This window comes from Lemur catta, chromosome 8 (genome assembly GCF_020740605.2).
Source record: "Lemur catta isolate mLemCat1 chromosome 8, mLemCat1.pri, whole genome shotgun sequence".
Taxonomy (NCBI): Eukaryota; Metazoa; Chordata; class Mammalia; order Primates; family Lemuridae; genus Lemur; species Lemur catta.
The window spans coordinates 25979120-25999314 of record NC_059135.1 but is presented as its reverse complement, the minus strand read 5'-3'; the positions used below and the strand labels follow the sequence as shown (position 1 = coordinate 25999314).

Here is a 20195-nt window from a genome sequence, read left to right as displayed (position 1 = left end):
GGATTATCTGGGTGGGCCTAATGCTATCACAAGGGTCCTTAAAAATGAAGCAGGGATTGAAAGAGAGAACCAAAGAGATGACAGTGTGAGAAGGACATAACAGCTGTGATGACGGAGGAATGAGGTCATGAAGGCAAAGAAATAGAACTCCCCCTGCAGAGCCTCCAGACGAGAATGCAGCCCTGACAACACCTTGACTTTAGCCCACTGAAAAGGCACACTACAGTCACACCGGCATTAAGCAACAGCAATCCTCCAGGGGACCAAAGGGCTAAGACTTCCAACCTACAGCAGTGTAAGATAATAAACTTGCAAAGTAAATAAACATGATACTGAATTTGTGGCAACTGGTCATGGCAGCAACGGGAGAATTAACGCAGAGGTTACAACTGGTCAGGCCTGAGCAGTAAGGACCTGTGAGAAACAACAGGGCAGGCACCTCGCATCCTGCCTGTCCGAAGGAGGAATGCAGGAATTTGAGATCGTGAGAACGAAGAGAGGTTCTGGCAGTGGACAAAAGCCCTTTCCTTTCCTCTCTATATCCCAGCAACTTTCAGGAGAAGAGCATTCTTAATATAGAACTTTATTTGAAAAATACTGTTCAGAAATGTATGTGTTCAACTTTGTGCCTCTACCAATTGCTGGGTATCTAGCGATACATGATCAAGCATCTGCCTTTACCCTTCAAGTTATTTCAGGAAAAATAAACCAAATCTTTAATGTGGTATCAAATGTAACTGTACCCCTACTGAAACAAATGAGCATCATTATTTGTTCAAATTCTAGAAAACATATGATGTTTAAAATTAGACCAGGTCCCTCCCTCATCATTGAGATTTTTATTTAAATTCAGTATGTCAGCAAGATACTTAGCCATGATTAATTTATGTTTATTAATTTATACTGACTGAATTCCACATAGGAATAATAAAAGGTAACAGATAAACTTGGCGTCTAGAAATGCAGAATCGAGTGGTCTTAAGGGTAATATACCCCCAGACCTCCAATCAGAAGGTTCTTAATGATTGGTAATTGGACACAATGGACAGCTAGTCAAACCCCATAGTCATTTCTCTTGCTTAGGAAAAAGGCACACTAAAGTCACATGGGCATTAAGCAACAGCAATCCTCCAGGGGATCAAAGGGCTAAGGCACTGGCTGGTATTTCTTACCACCGGTAAGTGGGCTGAAGAAGGTCAAAACACCCCCTTCTAAACTGCCCACGATCTTGGATGTCCTACCTTGGTAGCAGCCTCCCTGGATTATAACTGTGCTGAGTCACCACGACGGGGGCCTGCATGTTACCCCTAATGGAAACAGAGGCCCATTTACCTCCAAGAGCAGCTTTCTGCTCTGTGGGCTGAGAAACGACTCATGCCTGTAGCAGCCGGTCACTCAGTGGGCTGCACCGTCCAGTCTGCTGGTGAGGAAATGGTGCAGCCACCTCATTGCTTTTTCTCCCAACCCAAACCTGAAGCCAGAGGTCATAAAACTCAGTGTCTGCAGGGCCAGGCACATAAAGTAAATGCATGTAGCAGGCCAAATATAAGGAACACAATGCACTCTTGGACTGTCTCTTTGCACTTCTGCTAAGGCATGAATAGGAAGAAATATTGCTCTTCTTTTAAGACTAAAAGACAGCAAGTGTGATAGTACTTGGCAACCGATGGCTTGCTGTCTTGTTGTGGAGGCCATAGGGAGTGGCAGCAACAGTGGAAAAATAGTCATCACATGGCCATTGCAAATGGGTAGTGATTGCTATTTGGTTCCAGCCAATTACAGCCACATGGGAATGTGAGCCCACTGTGGCCAGATCTGATTTTTCCAGACAAAGCCAGAAATATAGACTTTTTTGGTGTGACATTTAACGATTTTAAATGTTGGCCAAAAAACCCAAAAAACCTCATGAATTTTTTAAACTACCCTCTAGGCAAAATAAAAGCCTAAGTTAGACTTGGTACATGTTTAAGGAAAGGAAATCCAAAGCCTATTTAGTTTCTAAATAAGGTAGTCTGATTGTTCAAATTTTAACAGGCAAGAGGTAGCACTCATATTACCGTGCTACCAGTAGGATGCAGTGTCCTGCCAAAGGCTACAGATGCCCTCTGTTTCTGAAGGTAAAAGTCTTCTAAGGAATGCCAACTCCCCGGTCACTCCAAGCTTTCCTTTCATCTGCTTTGGGACTCCTCCAATTCCCCATGCACCTCCCAGACCTGTCTATTCTTAGTACAGTTGCTGCAGCTGAAACGCAAGGTGCCGCCTGTCATGAGACGCTAATGAGAGTCCAACCCCTCCTTTCTGACACTGTTGAAAATGCACTATTGGCCTATGTCACAAGACTCTGATCTACTCAATCTCCCCCAAATACCATGTCATGGAATTTGTACCATTTGCTCGGCAAATTCTTAGCTCCAGAAATCACAGTATGTTTTGATGAAGAAAACAAAGCAAAAGACTAGCCAAATTACCCATCTCTGACATCTCCTTCATGGAAATACCCTGTAGGTTTGCAGAATTTCTCCACATAAGTCATAGAAATGGCCAGATTTAATCCTAATATGTATCTACTGCTGGAAGACTGTAAATTCCTCAGTAAGTCAGTTGATTTGAAGAGAGGAATATTAACTCTGGCAATTTCCCCATAAAAGCTGTTTGATCACTTCCAGGGATCATGACAACCCATAATGCTCACGATTGCCAAGTTCACAGCCTCAATACCCTTCAGAGCTGGACAGCTTGTGTATGTACCTACTACCATCATACTCTGACAGCTCACTGAGAGTTCGTCTTTGATATAATGGGACACTCTCCCTCCAAGGGCTGTGGGCAGAGAGTTGCCATCTGCACAGCTTCTTTATTAGCCAGGGCAGGAGAGGAGTGGACCAAGGAAACTTGACATGGGAGTTGAAGGAACATGTCAAATAAGGAGAAACTTTACTGGGGCATAGTAGAACATGGCTGCTGATTCATGCAAATTCAGGAGGCCTTCCAGGTAATGGCATCGAAGTTCAACACTGACTTGTATTCTTGGGTAGCAGAACAAAGTTCCAAGAGACTGAGAGACAATAGCTGCGTGAAGTGCACTTCCTTAGCCCTGAGTGGGAGGTTATCTCTGGGCTCCAGGAGGCATGGGGTCTTTATTTAGTTCTTAGAGAATGAAGATAAGAAGAAAATAGCCTCTTCAGGAAGCAGGAAGGAAAAAGGAGGAAAGACACTATTGCTTCTTTATAAGCATCTTCAAGGAGCACCAAGCCAACCTGGCCACCCATGAAACCTGGACAGTCCTGGCCTGTTCTCCAAACAAACACTACTACACAGGAAGGCCTGGGGAGAGGGAGGTGTGGGACACAGGGACTGGGGAGGCAGGATGTGAATGTGATCGCATTTCCTCCCAAGAAAAGCCAGGCCCCTGCTGCCATCCTGCACACCCCCTCCTGCCATCCTGTGAGCTGCTGGCCCAGCCGGGGAAGCCTGAGGCTTTCAGGGGCTTTTATCGTATTAGAAGCATTTTTCTCATCATAACCGAGACCTTTAGTATTGCATTAAAAAGATGGTTAATTTTCTTAAGCTTCCTTTTAAACACAGAAATAGGATTAGAAGGATAACACGCTCAGATGCAAGCCCATTATTTGATTATGTCTAAACCTAATCCTGCCTTCACCTTGGCCTGCAGAGTCTCCATTTTGGGGTTTATTGGTTGATAATGCCAGGGCTGTCAGATACTATTACTTGGGTAGTATCTGTTGCTACGTGCTCTTTCTTCCACTATCAAATACTGAAGCCTTGAAATTGAATTACAGGGTAAGTTCTCAAAGCCTTGCCATCTTTTGCACCCTTGTACCTATTTTCAAGGAAGAAGGAATGGTGCAGGCACCCAAAGGATGGGAACTCTCTTTGGCACAATTCATTTCCCATAATGCTTCAGAGAAAAGACTTATAACTAACCTTCCTTCCATTGGACAAGTTTTCTATTCTCTCATATTTTTAAGGATGAGGGAAAGTGGTATTGATGTGGATAAAAACATCAGAAGATGTAGCTATGGGTGACTATTTTCTATCCTATTACTTTTTATATCATATTAATACTAAAATGATCTGTCACATCATCTCCCTGAGGTTAGTAACTCTTGTCTTGTTGATAACCCAGTGATGATGAACACGATTCCTGGCCCAAAGCTAGTGTTCAGCAAACGCTTGTATAACGGAACCAAGAGTTCATACCACCTCTTGGTTACATGCAAAAGGGGACCCCATTGGTCCTCTCCATGGAGAAGGAAAAGGCATTCCCAGGCCCAGCATCTGGGAGCCAGGCTTGCAGTAAGAGCACACGTACAGCTCCTCCTTCAACCCCCTTCTCCCCTCCCCAACCCAGCAGCCTCCAAGTCTCTTTACCTGTCGCAGTGGTTGCATTTAAAGGGCTTTGCACCTGTGTGTTTCCTGTAGTGCCTCGTGAGCTCATCGCTTCGTGCGAAACGCCACTCGCATCCCTCCCATGAGCACTTGTAAGGCTTCTCACCTGCGGAAAGAGATGGACGGTCTCCAGTCAGCAAAAGGAACAAAACAGCCTCACACCCAATCGGGCCCTGCTGCCTGGTGGCCAGTCTTGGAAAAGGGCTGTTTAAATCATTCTTGAAAGACTAGATTTCCTAACACAGTACCCCATCTTTTTTTTCCCCCGAGTCTCCTGGTGTTTTTGTTTTGTTGTTGTTAACCTTCAAAAGTGGTTTCACAAGATCCTCAAATCTGGAGCTGTCATTTCAGTTCCCAGAGTCAGAGCATTTCCTTCGGCTGGTGAGGGATCAATTTTTATTTATTTTCTATTCCCCAGAGCACTCTGACCCCCACAGTCCAGGCAGAAAGGAAATGTGCTATTTTCATCTGAACCACAAATGCTTCTAATTCTATTTTTCTCCAGAACCTACAGTAATTTGCCATTTCAGGCTTTTTAGTCTTCTCCCTCCCCTTCCCTCCTGCCACAAACTGCAGCCAGGTAGCTGGCTGACAAGGCAAGCAGCTCAGGCCTCCCAGAACCACTGATCCTTCCAGTAAATGTGATGGATGGACAGCCAGGAGAAAGGACTACAACCTGAGAGTAACACAAAAATCACTCGATGATTCCTGGCACTTATGGAAAATACTGTCACAAAAGTCTGAGTTAGAAAGCTCATAACGTAATGACTCCACAGTGTTCATATTAGGGAGCAATATATATTATCATAAAATATTTTTAAAATCGATTTGTAGAGCAAGGTTTTAGCCACAGGAAAGCTGCTTATAAGCATGAAATTCGAACACTTGTGCTCAAGTGACCTTTCTGGTACAGTAAATACAGATGGAGGACTATGTAAGAGAAAGTACATGGCTTTGCCTTAGATTTTTTTTTTTTTTTTTAACCCATCACGTCTGTCACCAAACATGACAAATATTTACCCTTCCAACTGTATGGTGAGCTGGTTCTAATTAAGAGGAAAAATAATCTTTGGGACCCTCTGAAATCACGAGACTGAATTACTGAGTCCTGTCACTGAGGGGTAGGTTAACACATGCTTAAGAGCTTTGAAGCCAACTTTCCTGGGCTCAGCTTCTAGTTTTGTCCTTAATTGTATGACCTTGGGCAGATTAATAAACCTCTCTGTGCTTCTGCTTTCTTAGAGATAATCATAGCATGTACCTCAAAGTGTCTGCAGAGCATGGATCAATGTCCGTGCATATTATATATTAATGAGAACAGTGCCTAGCACATATAACGTTCACATAACTGGCAAATATTATAAACTGCCAAACTCAAAATTTCAGGACACACAGGTGCCAAAGCACTTTGGCTGCCCCATTATGTCTCCATTTTTAATAGCTAAACCTTTACTAGGCAGCCCTTAAGGAGACATTACCGAGCTACTATACTTGACCTATTTTTTTCCTTCCACCTTTCCCCTTCTCTTTAAACCTGACTACAAAGCATTCACAATTCTTTATTTGTATCACCTAGAATCAAACCAAACATGCTTGAAAATTTTATTTCATTAAATCGGTGCCCTAGCGAGCCACTGCTCTGTAAAACCTGCAGAGAAGAAAAATGAGAAACACCGGCATTTCTTTTAAAGAGAACCAAGAGGACATGAAGGAGGGCTGGAAGCACAGGAGGAAACCCATTCAGTTTTGGAAACCAGGGAAAAAAATGAATCAATGAGCAGTGTTAAAAGTTCACCTTCTGGCTCCTGCAAGCAAAAGTTTGGAAAAGATGTGCTGGCTGAAGAGAAGGGAGCCGAGTGGGGGTGTCACAAAAACTTTGGAGTCAGCACACTTGGGATCTTGCTGAGTTCATTACAGACTCTAGGCCTCAGTGTCTTTATCTGTTAAATGGGGGTGAGCTTATTAATAAACCCATGTTTATTGTGAGGTTTAAGTAAGTTGTGCATGAAACACATTTCCTGAGCCTTGCACACAGTAACTGTTCAACTCATCCCAACTCCCTTTCCTCCCCCCCGTGTTTGCAGTGGCTGCTAGGACGGCAGGTCTAACTAGCTGTCAACAAAAACTTTCAGAGCTCATGGCTCCAGACAGCTAAGTCTGGAGTCACTCTAGATGGCTGAAATATTGGAAAACAGAGAGCCTTTTGAAGGTTTAAATATTTTCTCAGTATATTGATGGAGAATGGATCTGAAAAACTGAGTGTTTGTTAGTACTTCTCTGAATGAGTAGGACATGGAAAGTGCAGGAAGAGATCCCAGTGCCCTCTTGGAGAGAGGTGTTGGCATCACTTACTTAATGCTACTGATCACCCACCAGGCTCTTATTTCAAGGGGAAATCTGGCACAAACAAAAAAAAGAAGAAAGTACCTAAGACATTAGAAATTCGAAATGCCCTGCACTCCCAAAGGCCTGCAAATGTAAGTAAAACTGGAGCTGCCTGGAACCTTAGAGACCAAACACTTCCCAGATGCAACAAGGCACCTAGGAAATCCCACGAAACTCTACAGCAACAAGCAGAGATATCCAGTCCCCCAAATTAATCCCACAATCGAAGTGACCCATGTACCATAGGCAACCACACTCTGAAGAACACGGGAAAGACAGAGAATGAAGAAGACTGAAGGGGATGTCTTTGGGCAATTTTTTTTTCATTTCAAAGTGTTTGCTTTTCCTCTTGCTGAATTAACTAGTTTTATTTTGGTGAGCAATATCAAGGATTTAGTTATTTCCCAGAAAATGATGTAGATGTTTAGTTAATTCCCAGCACAAATCAATTATCCTATCCAGAAGCTAATTCAGTGTCCAAGCGACTGGTCCACTGGAGAGAAACAGCAGATAGCTTGACGTGGCTCTGAATCTTATCATTCAACATTGCTTCCTGCTTGCGATGAATGCCATGCAGAGTAATACCGATGACAGGCTCCTCTGTGCTCTGATATTTTAGCCATGTTATATTGCAGTGATTTATCAAACCATTTTTCCAATGTCTGGCTAGTCTACCTACAAGTTGACATTTCTGCAAATACTCACTAATAAGAAATTTAAAATAATCAAGAATATCCAATGAAAGAGCAGTGCCTGAAATAGGCAGAGTTCAGAAATGAGAGGAGCAGAAAAAATAAAAAGAATTGGGAATATGACTTCATATTTAGGGCACAGGAATTGTGGGGTTAGGCTGGCCTCATTTTCAGGTTCTATACCACTTCCATAAACCTATTTCTACTCAAAGGGCAGGTCAGGGAAATTCTTCTGTTAGTATTTTCAGTGTGGCCAAGACCGCATCTCCCTAGATAACAACAGCCATGGCTTGATCTGGGGGGTGGACCCACCTTTGTCCACCATGCGTTAGTTTTCATTTTAATAGCCTACCTGAATATTTCTACTCATTTTATAAAAATCTTGGGTTTCTTTCTTTTATATAAGAAGAAAGCCCTTTTTTCTTTGAGGGGGAGAGAGGGAAGAAAATGGCAGTTCAGTGACAACTGAAGCAGGTTTCATGCAAAATCAGTTCTTCCCTCTCACTTTCCCTTCTCTTTCACCTTTCTGTCTCCCTTTCCTCTACTCCAGATACTCCTCCCTGCTGGGTATAAAACAGAAAATGTCATAACCCTGCGCTATACTATGCCGCATCACACTTGGAGTAATGCATACCATTCAGCTTGCTGCACCACTGGAGTGCACAAAAATGGTCCGGAGAGGTCTGTTTGAGACAGGAGATGGAAGAGAGACTTAACAGGGAATAAGGTGAGCACCTTACAGAGGGGTGGGAGGGTGTGAGGCATTCCCGCACAGCTCAGCTCATGATGCCAGGAGCAGAGCAAACCCTTTAGGACCTCCTGAATTTCAGGGCAAATACTGGGACCCACTTTTCCTGTCTGGCAACAACACCCGGAAACTAGTTTCCCTAGGGGAGCACACGCCACCTCAGAAGTGACAGTAGGTCTACTCAGGTGTAAACAGATTTACAGTCAGATGAGAGCTTTCAAGGAGAAGTAAAGGTGCTTGAGAAACATGGCTGACATTTAGTGAGGTTGAATCATGGCAAGAATTCAGTTTTCCCACACACACGGATCGAAATGAAATGTGATCTAAACCAGAGTAGTATTTTCTTAGTTTCTTACAGGATCACTCTCCCTATGTCGGGATCATCAGAGTTGAGTAATCAAAAATCACTGTCATAAATACTTTTTAAGCATGCATCTCCAATATATGTCAATTTATTCATGAACTATATAAATGTACTAATGTCCTAATGTATTAAGATATTGTAAAATATACTCCATAGAGCAATTAAAAAGAATGAGGGTAAATTAAATGTAAATACAGGTTATACATTTCTCTTCTTGCCTCCAAAAAGAGTGTGTTGCACAATGCTACTTCCAAGGCCACTGCCCTGTAGGATAGATAAAACAGCTCTGCTGTTAACCCCACCATCTTACTAGTCCTGGGGCTTCCATTCTTGGCCCCTAAAGTCCATTCTCCCTACAGCAATCAGAGCAATCCTTTGAAAATGTAAATCAGAGCATGTGTGTCCCTTACAGGGGAACTTAATCTATGTATTTCCATATAAATGGTTTCTTTGACATCCACTGGACTTCATGCATTTAAAAACATTATTCCGCAAAGGGCTCCACAGGTTTCACCAGACTGCCAAAGACATTCAGGACCCAAAAAAGGTTAAGATGAAATTAAACTGTAAATGTTCCAATGGCATTCTATTATATCATTCTCAGAATAAAAGTCAAAAGCCTATAAGGTCCTATGGTATAGAGTCTACATGATCTGCCTCAGGCTACCTTTCCAATCTCACCCCCCTCCCTGATTCACACATTGCTGTCCTGCCTACAAGCTCCACCTCAGGGCCTTTGCACTTGCTACTCCCCCTGCCTGGAACACTCTCGTCCCCTCACTTCACTCAGGGCTCTGCCTAAAATAACAAGACCTACCCTCGCTATCTTCTGTAAAACAGCAGATTTTGTCACATTCTCCATAATACTTAATCACTCTGAGAGGAGACTGAGTATTGTTTGTGCATACTATTGTCTGTTTCTCCAACCACAGCATTAGCTTCATGCAGACATCCATTTTGCTCTCTGTGATACCACCAGCACTAAAGCAGTGCCTGGTTCAATCCTGTTGAATACATCGAATAAATAAAACATCCTGATTTGTAACAAAGGCCTGAGTCACAAAGAGGGGCAGGGAAGCCTGTGTGATTTCCAGTCCCTCACTTTCTATGTACTGAACTGGTTTCAGAGTAGAAATGTTTGCTTGGTTGTTTAAAACCTGACACCCCTCTTTGACAGGGACTCAAACGCAGTACTTTGCAATCAATTAAGTATTCCTTCCCCATCAAAGGTCACTTCTTCCACTTCTTCCCTATATCCTGGAGCCTAAAAAAGGAGGATCCTGAAAACCCTCCTATAACCTTTATCTCATACATAGGATTTCAGCCTCCTGAGCAACATCCCCTCTGGGAAGCAAAGAGCATTATCTTATGAAACTCATTCGTAAAGTTTCTCTCTGAAGATGTATTTGAGAAAGCATAAGTGATATGTCAAATGTACTGTGCTATATGTTTGCCTTTTAAGATATAGACTGTAGCATGAAATCTGAACACGTGGCAGAATCTTGCACTCAGGTTTAAAGGTCCCTCACGAATAAACGTTGCTGATACAAATTTTCTGCATCCCTTTCCTGATCTGCAAAATTTCAAGTTCCTCATCCAAGTCCTAAAAGGACTAGGACTCTGACATGCCCAGATTTCTGTTAAAACAAATTTTACCTGTTTCCTTTTATTTATTTTTCTAATGCGGTTCTGGACATCTGGGCATGTCAAGGTCCTAGTCTCTTTAGGACTTGGACTCAGAACTTGGAAATTTTGCAGATCAGGAAATGGAAAAGCAAACTGGAAAGGAGGAAAAATTTTTGTCATGGGTTCATGTTGCCACTGAGTACATCTATAGGAAATGGGCAAAGACCCATCAATTGCCTTCACATCATGTTCAGCAGCACTAGAGAATTTAAGCAACTTGGGGAATGAAAGACATTGTAGAGAGAAGATGTCACTAAGCTTTCTTAACTCTAGAAATAGAGTAACTGGTAAATATCACTCCATAGCTTGTCAGCGTCTTTTCAGGGTGTAGATGCTGCAAATAAAAACCACCCATAGCAAGTTATTGACTCTGCTTTAGAAAGCTGCCTCAGAGTTCCTCTTAGATTCCAGCTGAATCTTAAATATTTTCTTTTTTTAAGGTTTTTGGCTTAGCTGATTGATGGAAAGATAAGACAAGGGCTTTATTTTCTAGAATTTCAAAAGCCTTTGCTACTACATAAAATAAAACATGTACTCATTTATGATCCATGTGGATTTTTCACTCACTCATTACTTGCTCACCCAAAAGCCTACTAGGTGCTAGAAACTGAGGTATTGAATTTCACAAAGCACCACTCTACTGAGCATACAAACATTTACCTTATTGTTCTTATTCTTAAAATAACTAATAAAACAATAACTGGACTAGGATAGATTAACTCCTCAGAGCCTGGATCATTGCTTTAAAATGTTTGTTCAAAAATCTATAATCCAAAATTTAAACCCTATTCTCAATGAGCTACAGCTCCTACTTCAGAATACAGAGAAAGCTGAGAAAAGATTCTGACTTATTCCCACAATTGTTGACAATTGTGCTATCCAAGACAGTAGCCACTGGCCACACGTGGCTATGAACACTTTAAATGTTGCTAAAGTAAAATGAAACAGTATATTTCATACTCTTGCCTTGATAGGACTACATTTAACTTTCACCATTGAAAATTTAGCATATGGATTGAGATATGCTGGATGTATATGATGTACACTGGATTTTGAAGACAGTATTAAAAAAGAATGTAAAACGTATCTCATTAATACTTTTTAAAATATTGATTTAATGTTGAAATAATCATACTTTAGATATATTGGTTTAGGTAAAATATATTATTAAAAATAATTTTACCTGTTTCTTTTCACAATATTTTTTAAATGGGGTTATTAGAAAATTTAAAATTATATATATGGTTTACACATATTTCTATTTTGGACAGCACTGGGTGAAAATATATTTTCTACACAGAAACCCCACCATCAACTCAGGCTTGAGGGCTCATCCTTCCTAGATTTTCCCCTCACCCAGTCCATAGCCTAGAATGCCAGTGTTCCCATTTCCACATTCCTACCGTGGCAGAAGCACTCTTTCCGACGCAAAATCTGAGCGTTCTTTTCTCAGCTGTGAGAAAGCTAAGGAAGAAAGACTCAGGAACTAGCCCAGTTCCTCCCCCTTTGTGGACTCTCTCGTCTCTACCCCTTTCTTTTTCACACTCATCACTCTCAACCTCACGATGTGTAAGGCCCTGACTGTCTCTGGAGGCAACAGCAGCCCTTCCCTGTTTTGAAGGTTCCCCTTCCTGTCGTTTCATCAAGGTCACCAGAGGCACTTGTTAAAAATGCAGATTCCTAATTCCCATCTCTGACTTTCTATATCAGAATCTGCTTTTAGAATCTCTATGCATGGGTTCACGATCTGAGGAAGTGAAGTTTAAGCTGTGATATGAAGGAGGAGGACTTTACTAGGTGTAGGGAGAAGAGAGCTTTGCAGGTTTAAAGAGCAGCACATGCAAAGGCCCTGGAGGCAGAAGAAGCCTGGAGATTTTAAGATATGGTCATTAAACCAAAAGGCTGAAAGAAGCCTTCTCTGATTGTCACACTCCACCCCTAAACTTACGGGTATGTTTGGGGGCTCTCTCCCTGGCCAGGATATGAATTTCACAAGGGCAGGAGCCACATTTGACTTGTTCTCCACTTTATCCACAGAAGGTAGCACAAACATTATGCATGATAGAAGCTCAGATGGTATACTTATTTGCATAGATCACCCATGACAGTGCCATAAGAAACCCGAAGTAATTTCTATCTTTAAACAGTTCTCATGCCCTATAGCCACCTCTCTTACCATAAGTAGTCCTCTAGCATGCTGGTTCTCAAACTTCAGCTCTTATCAGAATCCTCTAAAGGGCTTGTGAAAATGCAGGTTAGTGGATCCCACCCTGAGAGTTTCTGATTCAGCAGGTCAAATTCACTAGCGGAGGGCCCAAGAATCTGCATTTCTAACAAATCCCCAGATGAGGCTGATGCTGATCCAGAGACCACCCTTGAAGGACCATTGCTTTAGTGGGGGAAAAATGAACTAGTCATCAAGAAATAGATTATTCTAGTTCTGATTCTGCCACATAATGGCAATGTGGGCTTGTAAAGGCAGTTAACTTCTTCGGGACTTATGGTTCTTAACAGCGTGGGGAATTAAAAAAAAAATCTATCCCATTTTCCTTGTAGTTACAAAGATTCTATGGAACCCAGTACATGAAAGTGATTGGTCAATTACAAAGTCCCAGATAAATGAAAGGTGTTATTATGACCGTGTTGATATCGAAAGGGAGTTTGGGAACATGCAGGAGGCCAGTGAGCACTGTGGGAACAGAGATCTCTATTCCCTGTATGAGCCAGGCAAGGGTACCAGGGCTTCTCTATGAGACTTAGACTGGAGCCCAAGCAATGCACTGAATCCCTTCCTAGGCCCACCCTGCCTTGTGAGGCACAGCCAGGGAGATACACAGGATTAAACAAATCTTTTGGGGCCATGTTCCAATTTTAATAGCTCTTAACTTTTTCTAAAATGTTCTTTTAGAGACAAAGTCTTAGATTCTTGGTGAATTTGTTTGAAATGCTGGAGGAAGACTGGGTTGGTCATGAAAATTAGTAACCAACCAAGATGCTGAAATAAGTTTAGCTGTTGAAAACTAAAGAGCTTTTGCAATGTGCATCCTGTGATTCCAATCCATGTGTTTTTAGATACTATACCATGTTTTCCATAAGCCAAAGAATGCCATAAAATTCTTAAAGTCATTTCTTTTTTTTTTTAATTAAAAATATGTGCAGTATTCCAACAGTTTCCAGTGGGGTGAATGAGGTATAACCAACTGACACCACCACCGTCCCTCCAAAAAACAAAAACCTACAACTTTTAAGGTAGATATTACTGTAATTTTCAGAAGACTGTAAAGTCAAGAATTTAGACCTCAACAACACTCATACCTGAAGCTGTATATTCTCAAGTTTTGAAATAGGTAAGCATGACCATTTGAGGAAACTACCTGTTTTCTTAGCACCAAGGTTAAATTTTTTTGGATTTTTTTCCTTGTTTTACTTTTTTTTTTTTTCTATCTGTTATTATTTTTCAAGGTTAACTTTAAGAATCATTTTTATCAGCTTTTTTTAGAGATAAATCTAAAGAAAATTTAATACCAGCTAGAAAATTTATATATATTTTGATGAGCACCAGTTACAATAAAGTTAAAAGCTAGGTATATACTAAATTTGAAGAAAAAAGTTATTAAAACATTCATCTTTCCCCTTTCAGGATGCCAATTACACCATGTGAATTTATTTGAAACCCATTTGTAGGACATTTCTTTCCATTTAGTAGCAAAGGTTTTACTCTGTAAGCCAAGTTCCTACAATTCCATTTGATATATTTAGATAGAAATTTGATTGTTAAAAAATATGGATTTTAAACTTACCTCTGGTCAATCTCTGGTGTTTGCATTCAAATGTAAAGGTGGCCATACTGCAGAGAACATACGCAGGAACAGACTTACTATAATAACGACCAAACTATCGATTTTTGACTCACTTTAAAATATTGTAAGAATGAAGAAAAAAAAACTTTTACTTTATCTCCAAACAACATGTTCCAAGCATGGACAATCACAAAGGCATCACCAAGCACTCTGAAAGTGACGATATTGCTAAAGCACAGTACATGTTTCACAAGTAAACCAACATAGAACAGGAACCTTCTTTCCCTAAAGATCCAGTCGATTTCACAGGTTGGCAACTCTAGAGCTCAACTCCATGTGAGTAGAGCAAGAAATTTATTCTTCTTGCACGGAGGCTGGTAGTAAGTAAAAGAATAATTGTGGAGCGTACAGCTTTGAGGAAGGGTAGGTCTACAAGACACCCTACCCTACTGGGAAGGTTTGTGGGGAGCCAGAGGGTGGAATCAAAGGATTGGGTACCTGAGAATCATGGAAAATGCAAATGCATGCAGGGCCAGTACAGGTACGGAAAGGAGGGCCACTAAAACAGATCAGAGCCCATGGTGGTTGCCCATTGGCACATGTCACATTAGTTAATGATACCTAATTTACTGTCCTGGACACACTGAATTTTTCTTTTTTGCTAACTAAAGACTAGAAAACATAAGCCCGAATCATTTATTACATGGATGGAAAGTTAACCTTCTACTGCATATGTGATATATATGAAAAGAGGTGGACCAACGGTATAAAAAACCCGTAGGAGAGGATAATCCAAAAGTACCATCGAAGATCTGCTTTTGGAAGCTATAAAACAATTGGCTTCAGCATCCTGAATTTGTTTTAATTAGCTAATGATTATACAGATGCAGATGGTGGAGAAGTGGCCAAAGCATATCAATAGTTCATAAGGCAATTTGCCCTAAAATTAAAAAATAAAAAAGGGAACTTTATCACTCTTCAAGAAGGCCAAAGGGGATAATTTACATACAGATAATGCAGATGAGGGCCCTCCCCTGGACCAGCCACCATTCCAGCCGAATAGATATGGATCCAGTTCTCTAGAGATTTTTAGAGGCAAATATTAAATCAGTGAAGATTTGAAACATCAATATGTCTGCATAATTCTCTTCCAAGATGATCAAATATTTTTTTTTCAGAGACTGAATTTCCCCATTAGCTAAAACAACCCAAATGTGTACCTTACCCAAATATAAAGTCTAAGAAAAGATCAACCCAAAAAGAAAATTTTAGTTTCTGATTTTGATAAATGATCACCTAGGACAGATGCTCTTGCCATACACTATGTACTTAGGAAAAGATGTCCACAACACCATGTCACCTATTTTTCTGTCTTATCATTCACCGCCCCTTTCACAAATCCTCTGCTCCCCAACATCCCTAAACAGCCCTCCCCAACTTTTCCCACTTGCTGAGATGTCCTCTACTCAGAACGTGTCTGTTTGCCGCATGTCACCCCATTCCCAAGTATTTCTCCTCCTCAGAAAATTATAGCCTTGTGTAAGTTTTTACTCTTTGGCCATTTATTTACTATTTCCTACAAGAAATTTATCTTTTTATGCCTTGATCCCTTTTTTTCCCCACCCACAGTAGATGAAAAGTGCTTTTAAAACTGGGACACCTTATATCTCCAATTTAATAAATACTGATGAAGTATCTAATGTGTCCCCAGGCACAAGACTCTCATTTGCCTCTTTGCAATCACCCACAAGTCTAGCACAGTCTCAGGCACACTGTACACACTCAGTACGATGTTTGCTAATTGAGACATCGGTCTTCCGCCCAAAATCAACAGTACAAAAAGCTTTGTTACCACCTTGCTTTCTGGATTCATAAACCCTAACGTCGTTATCTCTGAAACACTTCATCTCTGTCCACGGGTGAGCAGGCAAAGTCAAATACTTGGACTTCTGGTTTAATTCAATGACAGTGAAAAGATACAGTCTCATCAGCATGACAAGCTGGATTCAACCAGCATTCATTGTTGGTTCTATTTTAACACGTACTGACCGACAACACTGCTAGTGAGTAAAGCTAAAAGGCAAGGCTCTCTGCAGTAGAGGAGTTCCAGGGAGGACAGCACCCTGCACACATACAGACAGCCCAGGGCCCTGTGTGATTGATAAACGTGCACATGCAGACGTGTGGAGGAGGGCATCCCTAAGACTTGCCAGAACAATTATGGAGGTGTCCCGGAGGAGACCAGCCTCCCTGAGACTGGAAGGATGCCAGGGACAAGGGCAGTGGGCGCTTCAGGGAGAGGGAACAGCATGTGCAAAGGCCCATAGATGAGAGAGTCGCTTCTCACCGCTGAAGTGAAGGTTGAGTATATGATGAGGAATGTTTAGAATGGATTGGAGAGGTGGGAACAGCCAGCCCCTGAGGGGCCCTGATGACAAACTCTTGATTCAAGAGACTGACTGCCTTGTGACCAGATCCTACCTCTGTGCACATGTGTATCCTCAGGGCCTGGCACAATGTGTGGCCCTCGTACTTCAAAAAGCAGATCCTCTGGGAAGTGACTCTAGACCGCCTCTGGTAGAGTTGGGTGTTCCTTCCTTCTGCACATATAACTTCCTCCGGAAGAGACTGACCATATTGCTTGAGTAATTTGTTGACACGCTATAGCCCACAAAACCAAATGTTCCTTTCAAGGGCAGAGGCCAGGCTTACTCACCTTAGTATTCACAAGACTTAGGATGTCCCAAGACCCTCGATGAACCTGGCTGAACAAACATACACACACACTATTGGTCCATCTTCAAACCTGCCTTTAAGTACTGTTCCCTAGATCTTCCTACCTCCTCTTTCTGCTGCTCCCTAATAGGAATCATTAGGAATAAAACACTATGATTGAACCCGCCCCTGGAATCTACATTAACACACACACACACACACACACACACACAAAAAAAACTGCCCTTCCCCCTAAATCTGCAAACAATTCAGCACAAACATATTGACACCCACATATGCAGAAACACCCCCACACAATCTGTCAGCCTATATACTTCTAACCTCAAACAGCCTTAATTTTGTCTGTGCTAAACCCACAGCTACAAAGACTTTCTCTTCATTCTTCTAGTGAAGAATGAAGGCATCCTGGGAGGAAAATGTCAATGTGATGTGACTTTATACTTCGGAGGGGGAAAAAGGTGCAAGAAATATTAAGATGTGGTTAATTTGACCCTACATGCTTGCCATCTCAAGTTATTCATTTCCCAGTCACTTCATATTATTCCAGTAATGCGATATTCTCATGAAAGGCAAAATATAAATTAAGTTTCCATTCAGAACTCAAGCCATTCCATAGGGACCTAGTTCTCACGTAGTTACTCTGATTTTGCAACGTGCTACAAACTAGAATGTACTAGGATGTTCCGTTCACCAAGTGATACATTTCGAATTTCAGAACTCAAATGTTTTATGTTCAAATGTCTACATTAACATAAGAAACTATTCTTATGGCTAAAAGCCTCTACAAGTTGTCTCCCCATATTCAGTTTCTTCTTATCTACAGTGGGAGAACCCCTAGATTTTAGCCGAGCTCACGCCGCCCAGAATAAAGGCTACACTTCCCAGTTCCTTTGAAGTTGCTCGTTGGCATATGACTAAGTTCTGGTTGATGACATATGCGTGGAAGAAACAAGGGAAATTTCAAGCTGCACTTTTAAATGTTGGGACACTCCCTCCCCTTCCCACTTTCACATTAGCTGAAAACTAGGTTCCTGGACAGCAGGCCTGGAGGCAGCCACCTTGAATTCAAGGACCTGGGCAATTCCTTAGGAACAGAAACCCTAGGGATGGGGACCAACAGACAGGAGCTTGGACTTAGCAGAGCTATCTAGAAGCTTGGACTTTATATTAAAGAACAAAAAATCTTACATCTTAAAGCTGCTGTTAGCTTGGGTCTCTGTCACAAAAGTTTATTTATGATCTAATTAATCCAAAGAATAACAGAAATGAACAAATAGAAATGCTACATGCCCCAATGGCTAATACTTGCAATATAAAAATTATTTCACATCTCAATCTCACTTCTTTTTTTCAGAAAGCTTCTAGAAATAGTGTCTCATGTGTACAAGAACAGTTTAATGGAAAACACACACACATGAGACTTCTCATCAGAAGGCCTATGTTCTAGTCCTAGCTCTTGTCACTTACTCTGGGGCCTTGGAAAGTTACCTACTCTTTGAGTCTCACTTTCTTCCTCTGCAAAATGGAGCCAACCCCTTCTTTGATGTAGGCCTCACAGGTCTATTGTGAAGTGTGAAGAGAGATGATTTCTGTGCAAGTGCTTCGTATACTGTAACACACTATGTAGGCAAGGTGATTATTAAAATATTCCACACAAAAATCATTCTTCATGCAACATGACTCTTATCACCATGTAGTACCCGAATATACCTTCCTGGGGAATCCTAGGCCTGCAATCACATGTTTCTAGCTCAGATGGTTAGAGATCAGCATTGAGGTATTAGGAGCAGACCACCTCCTGGGGCTGGTGTTTCATTTATTTAATCGTCAGAGATGAGACCCCAATCCCCAACTCCTCAACTTGCAGTGTTTCATTGATTAGAAAGCCAAAGAGTTTTGACCAAACAACCCAAATCCCATGCACCACTAAAATACGGTGTAAATATCACCACATCTTATCCACTGAAATATGTTTGGCTTTTTCTGTTGGATATATGGATATATGAATGGCATAATCAATCCCGGATGAGATGTCTATATTTTCCTTCCTCACACAGATATACATATAGTAGAAAATGATTTTTGGGAGAAAGGTGCAAAATGTTATACATAAACAAATTAGACAATAAACGTATCTCTGCAGAAAAAAATACCTTGCATGGTCATTCTGAGCCAAGACTTGTGGCCCAATTCCACCCATCTGCAACAGATGGTAGTGTTTTTTTACAAATCAGCCCTGGTAAAATGGGCTGTTGGCTAATATTTATAAAACCCTTACTCTATGCTGGGCACCAAAGGACCTAAGGGCTTTACATACATTGTGTCCTTCAATACTCTCAATGGCCCTATTATCACAATCTATTGTCCTCCCTCATTTTCTAGATGAGGAACTGAGGGTCAGAGAAATTAAGCTGCTCCCCAAGTTCACCCAACTTATAATTGGTACCATGAAGGTTTAAACCCAGGCAGTCTTACCTTCAGAGTACACAAGCTTAACCACTACCTCACTCTGCCTCTTAAGTGCCAACAATTAAAATAGAATCGATGCTCACATTCCCTTTGGAAATATTTTCTGATAAAACAAATGTTACAACTGGAAAGGATGTCAGCACTATTTAGATGCACCTATACAACAGCTGTCCTAACTTAAAAAAAAAGAAAAAAGAAGAAGCAAAGGAATATAATCTACCGAGACTAGAAGCCAGGGATGTGAGCTACCACTCAGTCGCCCCCTCCCCCCCAGGGCCCCCAGCCTCCTCTTCAGCTCACAGAATGGAACTTCTCCCTGAAGGACCTTAGTGTGGGCAGACGGTCAATTTTTCTCAGAGGAAAATATGCTGTATCAACTTTACCTGCATTTTTTCACTTCATTCCCTTCACTTTCCCTAAACACATCTGTGTCACCTGACACAGCTCAGATAAACCAAAAACGGAAACCGCCAAGGCCAATTGCAAAGCAAGGGCCTCATTCTTAGCCCACACCTGAGGGTGAGATGAGCCACAGCTTCATTTCCACCTGCTGCCCCTCTCTGGGAGGCGGGTCCTGACTGCGCTGGAGTGGAGGAGAAACCTGAGGGATAGCCCTTGTTTCTGGATGTTCTCTACATATAGGCAGCCTGATGGTGCCTTCCTTACAAGGTAAGTGGTGATTTTCCCACCTCAGGCAAGAGAACATGAAAGCCTAGAAGGGCCCAGGGATAGGTATTCAGCCAATAAGTGGCCGAGTTGACTTTTAAGTTGGGATCTGACTCCCAAGCCCATTCACCTGAAATATTATGCTGGAATTTCCCAGGGAACAAGACAGGAAAGGGGCACTGGAATGAAGACCCCATCCTCCTTCCACTCCAGCCCATCCCACTTGCTGTGCTGGAACG

At 41.7% G+C, this 20195-nt stretch overlaps 1 protein-coding gene across 4 annotated transcripts in view; it reads right to left on the bottom strand.

Annotated features, from left to right (window-relative positions):
* Nucleotides 1-20195, bottom strand: part of KLF7 (Kruppel like factor 7) — a 401896-nt gene that overhangs the window by 8743 nt on the left and 372958 nt on the right. For all 4 annotated transcript variants that reach the window (XM_045560239.1, XM_045560241.1, XM_045560242.1 and 1 more), the window contains one exon: nt 4393-4516. In XM_045560239.1, coding sequence (XP_045416195.1) covers nt 4393-4516 — 124 coding nt within the window. The remainder of the gene's footprint in view (nt 1-4392; nt 4517-20195) is intronic.